Here is a 17,371-nt window from a genome sequence, read left to right on the forward strand (position 1 = left end):
CCACCGCAACCACCGCCACCGCCACCACCATACCACCGCCACCATCACACCACCGCCACCACCACCATACCACCGCCACCACACCACCACCATCACACCACCACCACCATCATACCACCACCACCACCACCACCACCGTCGTCGCCACTACCACCACCATACCATCGCAACCACCGTCGCCGCCACCACCACCACCACTACCGTCGCCGCCGCCACCACCACCATACCACCGCAACCACCACCACCATACCACCGCAACCACCACCACCATCACACCACCGCCGCCGCCACCACACCACCACCACTACCATCGCCGCCGCCACCACCACCACCACCACTACCATCGCCGCCGCCACCACCACCACCATACCACCACCGCCGCCACCGCCACCACCACCATACCACCGCCACCACCACCACACCACCGACGCCGCCACCACCACGACCATACCACCGCCGCCACCACCGCAACCATCGCCGCCGCCACCACCACCACCACTGCTATCACCGTCATACCACCACCAGTTATTATTATTATTATTATTATTATTATTATTATTATTATTATTATTATTATTATTATTATTATAACAAATAACACCACTACTACACCACCACCACCACCATAATATTTTTGATATATTATTAGTTATTTTTATTATATTTAAAATTATATTATTATACATGTTGTAATATTCTAAATAAAATAATTAAAATGTTTAATTATACAATTCTACTCATTTTCCAGAAAATGAACCAAACACAAAAAAACAGTTTTCCAGAATGCAACCAAACACTGGAAAGGAAAATGTTTTCCGGAAAATGACTCATTTTCCAGAAAACATTTTCCAGAAGTCATTTTCCTCCTTTCCAAACGGACCCTTAAGGTAGGACAATGGCTTATTTACCCGTCTTTCCAACTCCAATTTTCTAATTGCATAGTTACACTTTGAGAATCAATTTATTGTTTTTTCAGTTATTAATTTTAAAAATACAATATATTAATTTTTTTGTCTTATTTAGAATAATTCGAAGAGTAAATAGCCAAAATGGTCCCTTGACTATAGCTAAATTCACAAATTGGTCCTCAACTATTGATTTCAACCAATTAAGTCCTTAACTTTTCAATTTTGACCCAATTAAGTCCTTCGTCTATTTGACCATTTGTTGACCGTTATATCTGAGGATATTTATGTAATTGCAAAGCTCCTTCTCCCTTTTTAGCCGCATAGCCGTGTCTTCCAGCTCCAGCAACGTCTGCTATTCTCTGGGCACGCCTTCGAACACGCTTCTAACGAAGAACGAGAACGGCGTCGGAAAAAGGTTCCGCCGCAGATCTTGCGCCTCCTTTTCCGGCTTGCCGTTAAGCATATTAGATAATCGGATCACGTCTTTCATATACGTTTCGACTTTGGAGGCGAGCGATTCGAGATCCTCCTCCCGGTCATGTGGTTGGTCCTCGAGCCACATGACCTCCGCCACCAAGTACGGCTTGGTCTGGACCAACTTCGTGACCTGGAACCGCTCCTGGCCTTTGCAGATTAGGAAGAAGCGGTCTTCGACGAGGCGCCCGTGCTTCACCACTTCCACGACGCAACCCACCTCGGTGGCGCTATCGGAGTAAATGACCCCGAATCAGAGATCTGTCTGCAGCAGAGTGTGCATCATGATTCGGTACCGGAACTCGAAGATCTGAAGCAGAAGGATTGCGCCGGGGAAGAGCACTAACTGCAGAGGGAAAAGCGGGGGCTCAACACGGAGCTTTGCAATTACATATATATCCCCAGATATAACGGTCAACAAACGGTCGAATAGACGGAGGACTTAATTGGGTCAAAATTGAAAAGTCAAGGACTTAATTGGTTGAAATCAATAGTTGAGGACCAATTTGTGAATTTAGCTATAGTCGAAGGACCATTTTGAGTATTTACTCTAATTCGAATCTACTTTGATTCGAAACAAACTAAAAATTGACCCATAAATAATATTTATACCACAAAATGTTGACCATCCAAAATAGCAATTTTTCTAATATTCCCGACAAATGTTATTAAGTTAAAGAGATTACTAAATGAAGAAGGCTAAATAATCGATGTGTTTTTCTTACTAGAAAGCATAATTTAGCATTTTCTAAGTTAGATGCTAAATCATATCCAAGTTGATCGGATAATTGACATAGGAACTATGAGAATATACATACTGTATCGGGATTTTGAACATTAATATTTTGGTCCTGTTTGATAAAATAGTTAGCCTGCCAATTTTAGCTTATTTGACCACTATTTGTTGTTTGACTTGGTTAAACAATCAATATGAGTGTTTGATTAATAAGCTTTTTGTAATAACTTATTGCTCCAAAATACTAAAATTCAAAAAGTTACTCAAAGTAGCTTTTTTGCTCAGCTTTTTGAGAAAGTAATTTTTTATGTAATTAGCTAACAGCTAACAGTTAATTTACCAAACACTTTTTTACAATCAATTAATGCTATCCAACTAGTCAAATTCACTAACCCAATCCGCTAACAACCATTCACCAAACACACCCTTTGTATATTTTGTGTGGAATCATATGATATTATTTGAGATATTCAGCTGCCTGTGTATATATTAATATAAGTGGGATTAAGAATTCGTCATATATAGATCATGATAATACTAAACAAATGAGCTTACTACTCATATCCCCTTTGACATCGCAATGTGTTCACTAATAATACATGATTTCTAACACAACAAATTAGAGTTAATTTTCAAAATTGTCCTCCGACTATGACCTTTTCTTAAATTAGTTCTTTAATTTTTAATTATACCCAAAGTGGTCCTCTGACTATTGAATTTTAAGCCAAAATGGTCCTCTATTAGTTTTGGTGTTAAGTGGATGTTAAGGGCAAAAGGGACAATTTATATTGTTTGTTGTTTAGACCTTTGACCAGCTCATTAAAAAAAAAAAAAAAAAACTTGGCCAATGTAATAGAGTCAGTAGCATAAAAAAAACAAAAACAAAAACAAAAATAAAAAAACTTGACCACCCGATTTCTTCCCAGCGAAACAATTACCCCAAATCCCCAAATTAAACAATAAACCTATTTTCCCATTCTTCCCAGCGAAACGATTCTACCAAACTGCAATCAACATGAAACAATAAACCTATTTTCCCCTTTTTAAAACTTCCCTGTTTATTAATTTTTTTTCGTGCTGGTCGCAATTTGGTAGAATCATTTCGCTGGGAAGAAGGGGAAAATAGGTTTATTGTTTAATTTAGAGATTTGGGATAATTGTTTCGCGGGGAAGAAATTGGTTGGTCAAGTTTTTTTAATTTTTTAATCTTTTAATTTTTTTTTGTTTTTATTTTTTTAATGGGCTGGTCAAAGGTCTAAATAACAAACAATATAAATTGTCCATTTTGCTCTTCATTTTAACACCCACTTAACACCAAAGTTAACGGAGGACTATTTTGACTTAAAATTCAATAATCGGAGGACCACTTTAAGTACAATTAAAAGTCAAGGAACCAATTTAAAAAAAGACTACAGTCGGAGGACCATTTTGGAAATTAAGTCCATCACATTATATAAATCATACCATCATTTTATTTTACAACAGCAATAATAATGCTACGATTTATTTAAACCATTCAATCTAGCTAATAATATTTAAATTTCGGAAATTAAATTAAATTTTAAATGACGTCACGTTGCCGGCCGGCAACCGCCATTGTTGGCTGCAAGCTATCTTCAACATTAATTCTGGACGTCGGCGGAGAAGGGATTGAACCCAGATTTGAGAATGACTTCAAGTGGAGGAGTAAGAGGCTTTGGCATATGGTTCCATTCATACCAATCCCAACCCTCGCACCTGTCTGGTTCAACGTTCTCTGGGATCTGATCAGGATCGCTCAGTTCTGCTCGGATCAAGAGTACTACGTAGTGGGATGGTTTAGCTTCGTTGTGAAACACATGGTTTATCACCTTCAAAGTCTTTATGTTCTTCAGCTCTAACCCTGCTTCTTCCTTCACCTCTCTCGCTGCACATTCTTCAAAAACCTCCCCTGCAAATAAATACATGCATGGATAGCATGGACTGGTTACATGTTCGAGTCTCAACGTAACTGACTTATAAATATTCTTGATTAATTTGAGGCATAAGTTATAAACAACTTAGTACTAATAGACATGTAACAACAGACATCTTTAGTTAAAAGTAAAAATACTAAATTCATAAAAAATGGTGCAGTGATAATTTTGTAATTTTTAAACAACTTTACACTTATGTAATTAAATTAATAAATTAATAGTATAGACGCGTAAAGTTAACACTCTCCGCACACGTGTAATAGTTTAGACACATTTTGTTGTCTACTAATGATGCAAATGGGACTTTTTGTACTAGTATAGGTTGATTTATATCCTTGTGGTCGTTTTGACAACTAGGACCAAAAGTTATGAATTACCTGCGGGTTTCATTCAATTCGTCACTCAAAACCATGAATATGTTAAGGAACGTACCAAATTCGAGGTGGCCGCTGGGAACGGAAAAACAAGAAGTGCCAGCACCGGCGAGGCGCTTTCCGACCAACACCTTCTCCCCTTTCAGTATGAAAACCGCCACTGCTACTTTGGGAACCTTATCACTGCTCATTTTCTAGGGTTTTGGCTAAACCAATTAGATGATAATACTGTGTTTAAGGTTGTGAATTTTAGCTAAGTATAAAGATTGGTTTTTTTGGGTGTTTAAGCCCCAATGGAGGAGGTCCTTTTATAGTGTTCTCCAATGATTGGTATCTGCATATCTTATTGGAACTATATACTGAGTCAACGGAATACTAATTATAATATATACATACATACACATGCAAAATACAACTTTTTGTATTTCCAGAATTCTAAGGTAATAATAAATTCCATTATGATTACGGGAGATCAGACAACGTGCGTGCTGCATGCTTTCCTCAGAATCATTACTTACAAAAAAAAAAAAATCATGGGAACTGTTTTGCTGTACAAATCTGTGCAGCAAATAATAAATTCACTGCACAGCTGGCTACGGGCAATTTCGCAGCACGCAAGCAGCGTTTATTATTATTATTATTATTATTATTATTATTATTATTATTATTATTATTATTATTATTATTATTTTTAATTGTTTTTAAATTTTTTATTTTAAGTAATTATTTTTTTCAATAAATAATTATTCTATTTAAATTTATATAGAATTAAGTTCCAGTGCGGGTAAGTGTCTCCCGTGCGATTGTGCGGGTGATTAACGTGCGTTTGTTTTGTAGTTAAGGTGCGTGAGTCTTGTGCTTAAGGTGCGTGAGGTTTGTGCTTAATGTGCGTGAATGTGTACTGAGTTTTATGCTTAATGTGCGTGATTTTTGTACTTAAGGTGTGTGAGTCTTGTGCTTAAGGTGAGTGAGTTTTGTGCTTAATGTGCGTGAGTGTGTATTTAATGTGAGTTGTTGTTGAAACTTTAAGGTGCGTGAGTTTTGTGCTTAAGGTGCGTGCAGTGAGTCTTGTGCTTAAGGTGCGTGAGTTTTGTAAATAATGTGCATGACTGTGTACTTAATGTGAGTTATTGTTAAAACTTAAGGTCCGCGTGTTTTTGTGCTTAAGGTGCGTGAGCTTTGTGCTTAACATGCGTGACGCTTGTGCTTAACATGCGTGAGACTTGTGCTTAACGTGCGTGGGATTGTGTTTTAAAGGTGTTTTGTTTGTGTGCTTAATGTGCGTGTATTTTGTACTTTAAGTGCGTCAGATTAATGCTTAACGTGCGTCCACTCGCACAACTGCACGGGAAACCCCACCCACACCTGATCCCTTCCACACATATATATATATATATATATATATATATATATATATATATATATATATATATATATATATATATATATATATATATATACACACACACAAATTGCAATCAGTAACGCCTCTCATTGCTCTATTATCATTGGACATAATCCTGTTATGCCTTACTAACCAGAGAAATGTATGTATCCGGCTAGGAACTTTAAGTTTCCAGATATTACTCCATGTTCTCGGAGCATTGTTTCCTGCGTTGTTCGTGATTAGAGAGTAAGTTGATGCCGCAGTAAACTTGTTAGCCTTACCATCACCCTAGCTAAGCGAATCCTCCTGCGGGCCCATCAAATAACTTTACTGCAGCTAATTGGTCTTTTATGTCTTGAGGTAACAGTGCAATAGGAGATGACCAATTCCATCCCAATAGTCTACAATGCTCTTGTAAAGCTCTGGTAGTGGCAGAGTACCTGGCAATAAGTCCCTAAGCGGGCAGTGGCCCAGCCATAAGTCCAACCAGAAAAAGGAGGACCTGCCACTTCTAATTAACTTCCGTGTGCCCTTTATAAGAGTAGAGGTTGATTTTAAGATACCTTTCCAAGAGTTTGAAGAAGAAGACTTAGGGGCCCAGGTAGTAGGATCAGAACTAAGAACCGAATATTTAGCTTTCATCAAATTAATCCAAAGGCATTCATCGCCAGTTCGCAGCCTCCAACCTAGCTTGGTGAGTAATGCCAGGTTCATGGCTTCAAGATTTCGGATGCCAAACCCCCTTGGTCCTTACTCTTGGCGACTGTATCCCAGGCCACTAAACTACATTTCCTTTCATCCCAGTTCCTCCCAAAAAGAAGTTGCAAATGGATTTCTCTAAGGCTTTGATTACGCCTAAAGGGAGCAGGGTAGTCTGCATTGTGTACATGGGCATCGCTGATAGCACGGATTGAGCCAATGTTCACATCCCTAAAAGAGATAATGTGTTTCTTCGCCAGCCCAATAATTTGTTTTAATTTGAACACTCTCTAAGAGCCCTTTTTCCAAATGTTTCCTTTTTCAGTGTACCATTTAGTGAAAGAATGCCCAGATATTTATCAAGATCTTCAGAAGAAGGGATCCCCAGTATGTTAATGATTGCTTGTTGGTTGTGCTGGTTGGTATTTCTTGAAACTAAGATGGAGGACTTCTGGCCGGAGTCACTACAGAACTGATCTAAGCATGATTTAATGATCCTAGCTTGTTGCTCCGACGCTTCTCCAAACAAAACCAAATCATCTGCAAACATCATGTGTGAAGCAAGAGGTCTATTTCTGGAGATACATATACTTTTCCATTCCCCAGTTGACACCTTCTGCTTACCAAGTGGCTGAATTGTTCAATGCAAAGAACGAAAAGAAGCAGATTCATTGGGTCTCCTTGGCGAATACCTCTGGTAGGCCAAAACCAATCAGATTGATCTCCATTTAAAGTGATGGCTAACCAGGATGTGGTTACACACTCCATCATGTTCCTTACCCAGCAATCATTGAAACCTGCTGGTTTTAAGGTGCTACGGATATAGCTCCAACGAAGCCGATCGTAAGCCTTCTCCAAATCCACCTTGATAACCATCCAACCGCCAGCCCCTTTTTTACTTCTCATTGAGTGGAGAATCTCCTTGTATGCTAGTACATTATCTGATATTAGCCTTCCAGGAATGAAACTAGATTAGAAAGGTCCAACCAGCTTCTGCATAATGCCCTTTAGCCGAGATACCATTGCTTTCGTAATGAGCTTATAAGCAGTGTTGCAAAGACTAATGGCCCATAGTTGCATGACTGTCTCCGGACTTGGGACTTTGGGATGAGGGAAATTAATGTATCATTGCATCCTTCCGGGAGCAATCTAGTTTTCAAAAAAATTGAGAGCAAACTTGGTCAGACTGTCTCCAACAACCGCCCAAGCCTGTTGATAAAAATTTGCGTGGTATCCATTTGGCCCCGGAGCCTTAAATGCAGCCATATCGAACAGAGCTTGTTTGATCTCTAATGGTGAGAAAAACCTGTTTACTAGATCCCAATCTGAGTTAAGGAGAGAAGGAAAAGAACTAAACCTGCTGGGGGTGCCAAATCAGTTTTGTCATTTGTAAATAATAAGACAAAGTGATTGAATATGTGGCTCCTAATCAAATCATCATCCAGTAACCAAATCCCTTGATCATTTTTAAGTCTATTGATTTTGGAACCCGCCTTTTTTGCAGCTGTAGCAGCGTGATAAAACCTCGTATTGCGATTGCCCGACGTAATCTAATCCAATCCTCGCGGGACTTTTGGAACCACAACATTTCTTCTTGAAACCGAATCTCTTCTAGTTCATTTTGCAATTTTCTGTCAAGCTTAATGAGGTTTGATCTAAACTTGATGGCTAAGCTACGCTGCACTCCTTCTAATGTTGCCAAAACACGTTTTTTACGATGGAAAATGTTCCCGAAGGTGCTCCTATTCCAGTCCTGAAGTTTAGAAGCCAGCATGTCCTTATTTTGTCCCAGATCATCTTCCTTAATCCAATTTTCGCCAACAAACTGTAAGAAATTAGGATGAGAAGCCCACACTGTGTTGTATCTAAACTTCTTCAGTTTAACATGTGGTTTTGAAGGCCTAGTACGTATGAGCAAAAGAGCATGATCCGAACTTGCTATGGGTAAATAAATAACCTCTGCATCCGGGAATTGTATTCTCCAATCAACGTTACTGCATGATCCAAGCGGGCGGCTTTGAATGATGACGAATTAAGTCCTCTACACCAAGTGAATTTGGGTCCTGAGTAACCAAGATCGATCATGTAACACCCCACTTTTCTAACTCTTAATTACAACTCTAAACAGTCATTAACATCACTAAGCAGCGGAAAAACTAAAAGATAATTAGTGGGAGTGTCACCGCCACAACCACCACTCCGTGGTGATCGCACATGCTAAAGGGGTAAAACTAGAAATAAAGTAAAAGTTTGGCATCCATCATAAAACTAAAAACATAAGGGGGAAATACTTCACCCCATATAGTCTACAACATCCTCAAAACATAATGTCAATAAGTCTAAAATCCATACATAAACATTAGTGAAACTAGAGTTTAGATATCTCTATCTACGAGACTAATCTAACTCGACTTCTTCACACTGCTGGGCCCACCTAAAAGGGGTTTTGCAAGCAACACATAGACAAATAGGAAAACACCTGTTAGCACGAAGCTAAGTATAACCACACTCAACCCTGTAAAGCATTCTAGCATATACTTTGAAAACATTTGATTTCTTTATCAACAATAAGCTCATCTCAAATCATCTTTAGATTTATCACACTCTTTCTAGATGCTTGCACCCTATAATATCAGCTGGAATGCTCATATATGTGTGAGACTGTTGACATAGATTCATCAACATATAAGCTTCTCAAATAACTTATCAAGCAATTCATGCTTACAGATAGGATCATGCAAATATACTCATGCTCGTATGCAATTTCGTGCAACATTATAATCATACTCTTATGCAATCTAGTGCAATAATATACTCATGCTCGTATGCAATCTCGTGCAACATTATAATCATACTCTTATGCAATCTAGTGCAATAATATACTCATGCTCGTATGCAATCTCGTGCAACATTATAATCATACTCTTATGCAATCTAGTGCAATAATATACTCATGCTCGTATGCAAACTCATGCAACATTATATATATCTATATATATATATATATATATATATATATATATATATATATATATATATATATATATATATATATATAAAACTCACCTCCAGAAATTTTTTATTATGGAGAACACAACTTATACCCTTTCTTAGAGGCCAAGATTTGATTGGCTTTGTGGACGGAACCACCCCGTTTCCAGTAGCGACTCTCACCACAGTCTCAGGCGACTCCGGTACTGGCGCAACCACCTCGACGACGACCCCCAACCCAGCCTACAAAACATGAATACTCCAGGATCAGTCGATCCTATCTCTACTAATTTCCTCGATGTCCGACGAGGTCCTGCATCTCGCGGTTGGCCGGAATACCGCCGCCGACGTCTGGAACTCCATGTGCACCGCGCTCGACTCCAACACGCAGGCACACTGCTTGAGTCTACTAGGCCAATTCCAGGCACTCCGGCAAGGAAACGCAACGCCGGGTGACTACCTTGGAAGGGCAGAACTCTTGGTTGAGGCACTTGCGCAGGCCGGGCAGCCGTTATCCATGGCGGAACAGAACCTCTACGTTCTGCGAGGACTGCAACCGGAGTACCGGGCATATGCCGCTTCCCTCACTACCCATGCACCGGTGTCACTGCCGCATCTCGCCGATCACCTGCAAGCTGCTGATTTTATTCTAGCGGATGATTTCCCGGACGGCGGCAGTACTAGTTCGCCCTCAGCCGAGGCAGTGGTGGACGGCATTTCAGTGGTCATCACAATGGTGGTGACGTAGGTCGGCAGTCGCAGGGGCGTGGCGGACGTGGTGGTAGAAATCACCGCGGTGGCCGGAATCAGCAGGGTACACCGCGTTGTCAGATTTGCAGGTCGCAGGGACATACTGCGGTCTACTGTTATAAACACTACACAACCCAACCACCCACCCAAGCCCATGTTGCCGTGTCCAGTGAATCCCCGGGCACACCCGTACCACCGGCTGACACGGGCGCCACGGCTCATGCCACTCCCGATGCCAGCATGATAACATCCGCGGATGAGTATAATGGCCCGGATACGCTCCGGGTGGGAAATGGTACAGGTTTAGTAATCTCACGGGTTGTCCATGCATCGATCCCCTCCTTGTCAAAACAATTGTTTCTATCTAATGTGCTACATGTCCCGAAATTAACTGTTCCCTTATTGTCTGTACAAAAATTCACTAAAGAAAATGGTGTGTTTTTTGAATTTCATGACAGTTGTTTCATTGTGAAGGATTCCAAAACCAAGGCGGTGTTTCTTAAAGGCCCGACTTCTGGAGGTCTATACAAGCTACCTGTGTCCAGGAGTCATTTTGCGTTCGTCAGTTCTCGTGCAACGCCCGCAATTTGGCATCGCAGGCTCGGTCATCCACATAGTTTTGTTCAAAATAAAATTCTGCAGCATTGTTCAGTCACTCAGAATAAAACTAGTTTTGGGTCATGTACGGCTTGCCACCTCGGCATGTCCTCTCGTTTTCAATTAGATAGAATAAAAGATTCTAGCAACAATGTACTAGATCTATTGTATACGGATATCTGGGGGCCTGCACCAGTTATCTCGTCTAGTGAGTTTCGTTACTTTCTTCTATTTGTTGATGATCATTCCCGTTATTACTGGTTTTATCCATAAAGTGTAAAATCAGGCATCTATAAAATATTTGATGTGTTTCGTGTGTTGGTAGGGCGACAATTTTCGCGCTCTATCAAGTCTATACAGTCAGATCTAGGGGTGAGTACCGCAAACTTCATACCACCTTTCAATCCCTTGGAATTAATCACCGTCAATCATGTGCTTACACGCATGAGCAAAATGGAAAAGTTGAGCGTCGTAACAGACATATTGTCGAAACGGGCTTGGCTCTTCTCGCTCAAAGTGCTGTCCCACAACAATATTGGGATCATGCTTTCGAAACAGCTACGTGTCTAATCAACTATCTACCCTCCTCAGCACTAAACTTTGAAAGTCCATATCACCGTCTTCATAAAAAGTTACCACCATACCAGTTTCTACGTGTCTTCGGGTGCTTTTGTTACCCTTATCTAAGGCCTTATCTACGTGTCTTGGGGTACCCTCCGTCTTTTCGAGGGTACAGATGCATGGACTTAACTACTGGGAAGACTTATATCTGTCGCCATGTGCGGTTTGACGAGTCTATTTTTCCCTTTGCCACAGGTACATCACCACGCGCTGTTGAGCCTCAGCCTGTGCCTTGGGCAGCTGGCCCCGTCGTACCAGTTTATAGTGAACCTGCAGTTCACCCTATCTCTACTGTATCACACGACTCTGATCCCCAGCCAATAACTTAAGATGTGCCACAACTGGCCATTGAGCCCGCTGTCCCGGCCTCTCGGGGGCAGGGTCGGCCACGGGGCCAGTGTCGGGGTCGGGCACAACCTCAGGAGCGAGGTCATGTTATGCGTCTCCGCTGTATGACAGAGGGCACTAATGAAGAATTACAAGCTCTAACTGCAGTCACCGCTGATCCAACATGTTATTCTCAAGCTGTTGGCCACCCATAGTGGCGGGATGCTATGGACCAGGAGTTCAATGCTCTACTGCATAACAACACCTAGCGGCTGGTCCCACCTGATCCCACCATGAATATCATCGGGTGTAAGTGGGTGTTTCGCACCAAACGTACTGCAGACGGCTCGGTAGAATGGCATAAAGCTCGCCTTGTAGCGAAAGGTTATAACCAGGTAGCTAGAGAAGACTTCTTCGACACCTTCAGTCCGGTGGTCAAGCCGACCACGGTTCGGCTCCTGTTTTCGTTGGCCATCACCAACAAGTGGACTCTTCGACAGCTAGATGTGCATAATGCCTTTCTTAATGGGCATCTGGCCGAGACAGTCTATATGAAGCAGCCACCAGGATACGAGGACCCGACTCACCCTAATCATGTCTGTCACTTGCAAAGATCTCTTTATGGTCTGAAACAGGCTCCGAGGGCATGGTTCAAGAGGCTACATGACTTCTTTCTTACCATGGGGTTTAATGCATAAAAGACGAACGTTTTTCTCTTCTACTACAATGCAGATGGGTATCAGGTGTTTCTTCTTGTTTACGTCGATGACATAATTATGATGGGGAGCAATGCTACGTTGGTCAACGCTTTGTTAAGCCATCTTGCTACTGCTTTCAAGATCCGGGATCTCGGCAAGCCAGGGTTTTTCTTAGGCATTGAGACAGTAGATACTACAGATGGCGTGGTCTTGTCCTAGCGCCGATATATGTCTGATTTGTTGAATCGAGCTGGTATGGTTGACTGCAAACCACTAGCCACACCTGCATCGACCACACAAGCAGTTACTCCGTCTGATGAACCATTCGATAATCCCACACAGTATCGTCGGATTGTTGGGGCTTTACAGTACCTTACTATTACTCGTCTGGATCTGTGCTACGCAGTGAATCGCTCGTGTCAGTTTATGCATACTCTGACGGTTGAACACTGGGCCATGGTCAAGCGGGTATTACGGTATATCAAAGGCACCTTGGATTATGGGCTCCGTCTCAGCTGCTCTCCTACTGCTTCTATTCACGCCTACTCCAACTCCGACTGGGCTGGTTGTCTGATTGATTGGAAGAGCACTAGCGGGTATGCGGTGTTTTTTCGGACCAATCTCATCTTCTGGCTGTCGCGGAAACAACGGACAGTGGCTCGCTCTTCGACTAAAGCAGAGTATAAAGCCTTAGCTGATGTTGCTGCTGAGGTTACTTGGGTTGTATCTCTCCTCCGTGAGCTTGGTCTACACACTGGGCAGCCTTCTACTCTATGGTGTGATAATTTAGGGGCAACATATCTATGTGCTAATCCAGTTTTTCACGCCAGGACGAAGCATGTTGAAATCAACTACCACTTCGTTCGTGATAAGGTTGCCAGCGGGGAATTTGTGGTCAATTTGGTTTCGACCAAAGATCAGCTAGCCGATGTCTTCACCAAGCCTCTTCCAGGACCCAAGTTTATAGCTCTCCGAGACAAGCTCAACGTTGTGTCTCTAACATCGTGTGCTTGAGGGGGTGTGTGAGTATTAATATTATTTGTATATGTTTATATTTGTATAACCTATGGTTAGTTTTCTATGGTTAGAATAAGTCTACTATCTGTATCCTATTAGATAGGAGTAGTTAGAGGTAGACTGAGATATACTCTCCTGTAACCTTATCGTTGATTATCTTAATCAGATTTGAATTCTCATCTTTATAAATAGAGTACTTTCTATAGAGGTCTCTTTGTTACTTTCTTGAGTCTCTCTCGACTCTCTTTCTTTCTCTTGAGTCTTTATTAACTCTCTTTCTTGAGTCTCTGTTGACTCTCTTTCTTTCTCGATACTCGTAGACGGCTTAGGGTTTCATCGAAGCGTGAATTACCCCAACGGGAACAGCATAAATCCGACCCAATATCTCTTACCATCTACGGAACCAATCTCGTGGTTCAAACTCTGTGGAATCGGGTATCGAACTATTAATGTGCACACCCCCCTAACCAGGATTCCAAGCCTGGCGGGAAGTTTCCAACCACGTAACGTGGGAATATGCCGCGTTACATATACTGGGACCGCAATGTCCATAAATATTTCCCGAGAGGACATAGTCCAAACGGTATCCTCCAAAACCTCACCGATATAGATAATACATAAATATATCTCTCATGCATCAATATCATGCATGCAACAACTCTACTACTTCTCAATGCATCAAAGAATGATATACCACATGCTTATGGTTTTTGAAAGTATTCTTGGGCCCACGTTGGCCCCTTATTCATTTTTGAAATATGACACATGTGAAATATCAAAATGCTCTATAACATGCTTTTAAAACCATGTATAAAATAACATGAAGTACTCAAGAATATAGTATCATGCTTGGTTTGCAACATAGCAAATTCTATACATTTCACTCAACAAATATGCTTCTATTCTCATTGATCAAATAACACAATTTAATCATGCTTTCATAATAAATCATATTCTCAAAGAATCATGCTTCTATACTCAATAACAACATCATCAGATCACATAGTTAAATAATTCTTCATACACAGTAAACTAGCAAATATATACTCTGTGTAACAATTCTTCAATAAAACCTTCATAGCATACTCGTTTCTAATCCAAATTCAACGAAATCAAAGCCAAAACGTGCGTCGAGACAATCCGGAAGAGCCGAGCCACAAGAGCCCATAACACTCGGCTCGAAACGACATGTAGCTGAGCCACAAGGGCCCGGCCACTACACAAAAACCTTCTCAGAACAAACTCAGGGACTTGGGGTGGGACTCCTCATGGTCCGCCCCATGAGCCCCGTTAAACCATCGGGACTAGGCGGCGGCCCTCCTCTAGGGCCGTGCCCTAGTCCCGTGTAACCACGGCTCTAGCCGGCGGCCCTCCGATGGGCCGCGGCTAGGGCCGCTGGTCTGATCTGGTGCACTCTGTGTGTGCACCAGATGCTTTCTCACCTGCAATCTCAATCCAAACAAGTCCAAAACATTCTCAACAACTCACAAATAAATACTAGATCACTTATAAGCATAAACACAACAAAATCTCATAGTTTCTACTCATTTCTACTCAAAAACAAGGCTTCACAGAGCCAAATTTCAAAGAGAAATCCATGGGGTTATACACTTTATAGATTAAAATTTTTTAGTAAAATCTTTCTAGGGATACATAGGATTTCCCAAAATATACGATGCTACTAACTAAGTATTTTTAGGAAAATAATAGAATAACTTCCAAATATCTTTGTGGTCAAATATATATTTCATACATAGTTGTATATGCATATATTCTCAAAATCAAGTATAACATTCCTCAAAACATATATACTCATATATATAATTCTTGAAATAGAGCTTTCTTGAAAAATCATAGCTTTTGGTAGATCAAAATCCTTCTCGACATACTTATGATTTTCTTAGGAAAATACTTTTGTATATAAATACTCCTTTAAGTCCAAATAATATAATAAATACTCCATGATAATTACTCAAAGATTGAAATAGCTCAGGTGGAAGAGGTTTAGATTATTATACAAAAGATCAATGGTTCAAATCTAACCTTAAATAGTTTTCTCGAAGCTAACATAAAAAATGTCAACCCTAGAAATCAATCCCAGGCTTAACCCTCCCATGCCAACACTCCAACCAGTAGCCTACCACGAACCATAGTGATAAATCTTGTCAAGATCGGTCCTTATGGTCGATGACACAAGCGGGCCATTGTGGCGGATCTTGCCTAGATCCGTCCCATGGTCCGTGAACTCCCAGAATGGGTTCTGCAACTCTCTGTTTCCCTTCTCTTAACAACACGGATCATTTCAACAGCAAACAACTTACATTTCATCATTTTAAGCACTCCAAACACATAAATATATACACATTTGAACAACTAAAACACATATCTTAGGGCAAAATATTAGATTTGGGAATCCATGGGTTATACCTTGAGCATCTTTGTTCTAGCCAACACCATTTCTAAGCTATTCTTCTTAGCTTCATCTTCTGCCACCATCTCCAACTCTCAAGCAACCACAACACCCAAATAACACATCTAGCTTAGATAACCTCATCTTAAAAACAAGCAAACAAGGAATATGGAGGAGAAGAGATGAAATCTTACCAAGTCTTGAACATAGGCTTTGCTAGAGGAAGCTCTAAAATGAAGAAGATGATGGGGAGGGAGAGAGACATGAGAGAAATGAGAGAGGTGAGCTGCTGATTCTTTGAGTGAATAGTGCAACAAGGGGGAAATGCTATCTCTTATAGTTAGGGTTTTGGGGGTAGAAATGTAAAATAAACTTGTAGGGTTCACCTTGCATCATGAACCATAGTCTAGAAAGATGATTTTTGAATAACTTGGGGTCAAAATGTATTTTTCCAAAAAGATTTCCAAACATAGACTTGGTTCAGATTTCTCCCGGTCTCACTCAGATTGATTTCTCAATTTAAAACTTGGTACACGAAGTACCCGAAAATTTAGGATTTTAGATTTAAAATAATTTCCGATGTTGAATTTACCTAAAAGTGGCTCAAAATAATTTATTCAACACTGATTTCATCGCAAAAATTTTTACGGAGTGAAAAATGGCTATTTCGAAATTTCTTAAAATTGGATTCATGAAATTAAATTTTGGGTTGTTACAAATCAACCCCTCCTTGGACAGCCAGTCATTGAAGCTTGCACACCGAGAACTAAAAACGTTGGAACCACTTGAGATCTCATCCCTGCACGTGATCGCATTGTAATCGCCCATTGAAAGCCAAGCGCCTTGCAAATTTAACACATCCTGTCAGAGGCTAGAAAACAACTCTTTTCTAAGAGAACAGTCTGGGCTACCGTAGACCACAGACAGCTTCCAAACCTGAGAATCCAAATCAGAAATTTCCAATACAACAATTTGAGGGTGGGTGTGGAGGATATGGACCGAGACGGTGTCCTTCCAAAACACCCATATTCCCCTAGAAAACCCAACAGATTCAACTCTATGCCATTCGTCAAATTCTAATTTAAAGCAAATGTCGTTAGCAGGGATGCCTGAAACCTTATGTTCCAAAAGACATGCAATGACTGGTTTATCGTCCCGGAGGTATTGTTTAAGTGTGCGGCAAAACGTTTGTGACGCCGCACCTTGGCAATTCAAACAAAGAGATTCATCATAACAAAAAGAAGGGGGAGAAAGTGCTCAATTGAGCAAGCGGGAATCCGCAACCAAGCCGAATTGGCTACCACTTCTGCCATCCTCATCCTTTGGAGTGACACAATCAAAGAAATCCGCCCCATCTTCCCTCGGAGTGTTACAAGCATGAGAATTCAACAAAGGTGGAGACATTAATCCCGGATCCTTAGGTCGAT

The 17,371-nt window shown here is 41.0% G+C and overlaps 2 protein-coding genes across 3 annotated transcripts; one reads left to right on the forward strand and one right to left on the reverse strand.

The window, feature by feature from the left end:
* Nucleotides 1–3,592: 3,592 nt before the first annotated feature.
* LOC109172414 (nudix hydrolase 1-like) lies at nt 3,593–16,722 on the reverse strand. Of its 2 annotated transcripts, XM_019321576.1 has the most exons (4): nt 16,712–16,722; nt 12,301–12,308; nt 4,506–4,664; nt 3,593–4,048 (listed from the first exon to the last, which is right to left on the reverse strand). In XM_019321576.1, exons 3-4 carry the CDS (start codon nt 4,636–4,638, stop codon nt 3,741–3,743), a joined length of 441 nt encoding a protein of 146 aa, XP_019177121.1. In that variant the 5' UTR covers nt 4,639–4,664; nt 12,301–12,308; nt 16,712–16,722; the 3' UTR covers nt 3,593–3,740. The 2 variants fall into 2 exon arrangements, with proteins under 2 accessions (XP_019177121.1, XP_019177118.1); XM_019321573.1 differs by lacking the exons at nt 12,301–12,308; nt 16,712–16,722 and having other exon boundaries at nt 4,506–4,728.
* On the forward strand, nt 12,746–13,531 carry LOC109172183 (uncharacterized mitochondrial protein AtMg00810-like). The gene has a single exon (XM_019321335.1). The coding sequence runs from the start codon at nt 12,746–12,748 to the stop codon at nt 13,529–13,531; it is 786 nt and encodes a 261-aa protein (XP_019176880.1).
* Nucleotides 16,723–17,371: the final 649 nt, after the last annotated feature.

The sequence above is a fragment of the Ipomoea nil genome, unplaced genomic scaffold, assembly GCF_001879475.1.
Source record: "Ipomoea nil cultivar Tokyo-kokei standard unplaced genomic scaffold, Asagao_1.1 scaffold0143, whole genome shotgun sequence".
Lineage (NCBI taxonomy): Eukaryota > Viridiplantae > Streptophyta > Magnoliopsida > Solanales > Convolvulaceae > Ipomoea > Ipomoea nil.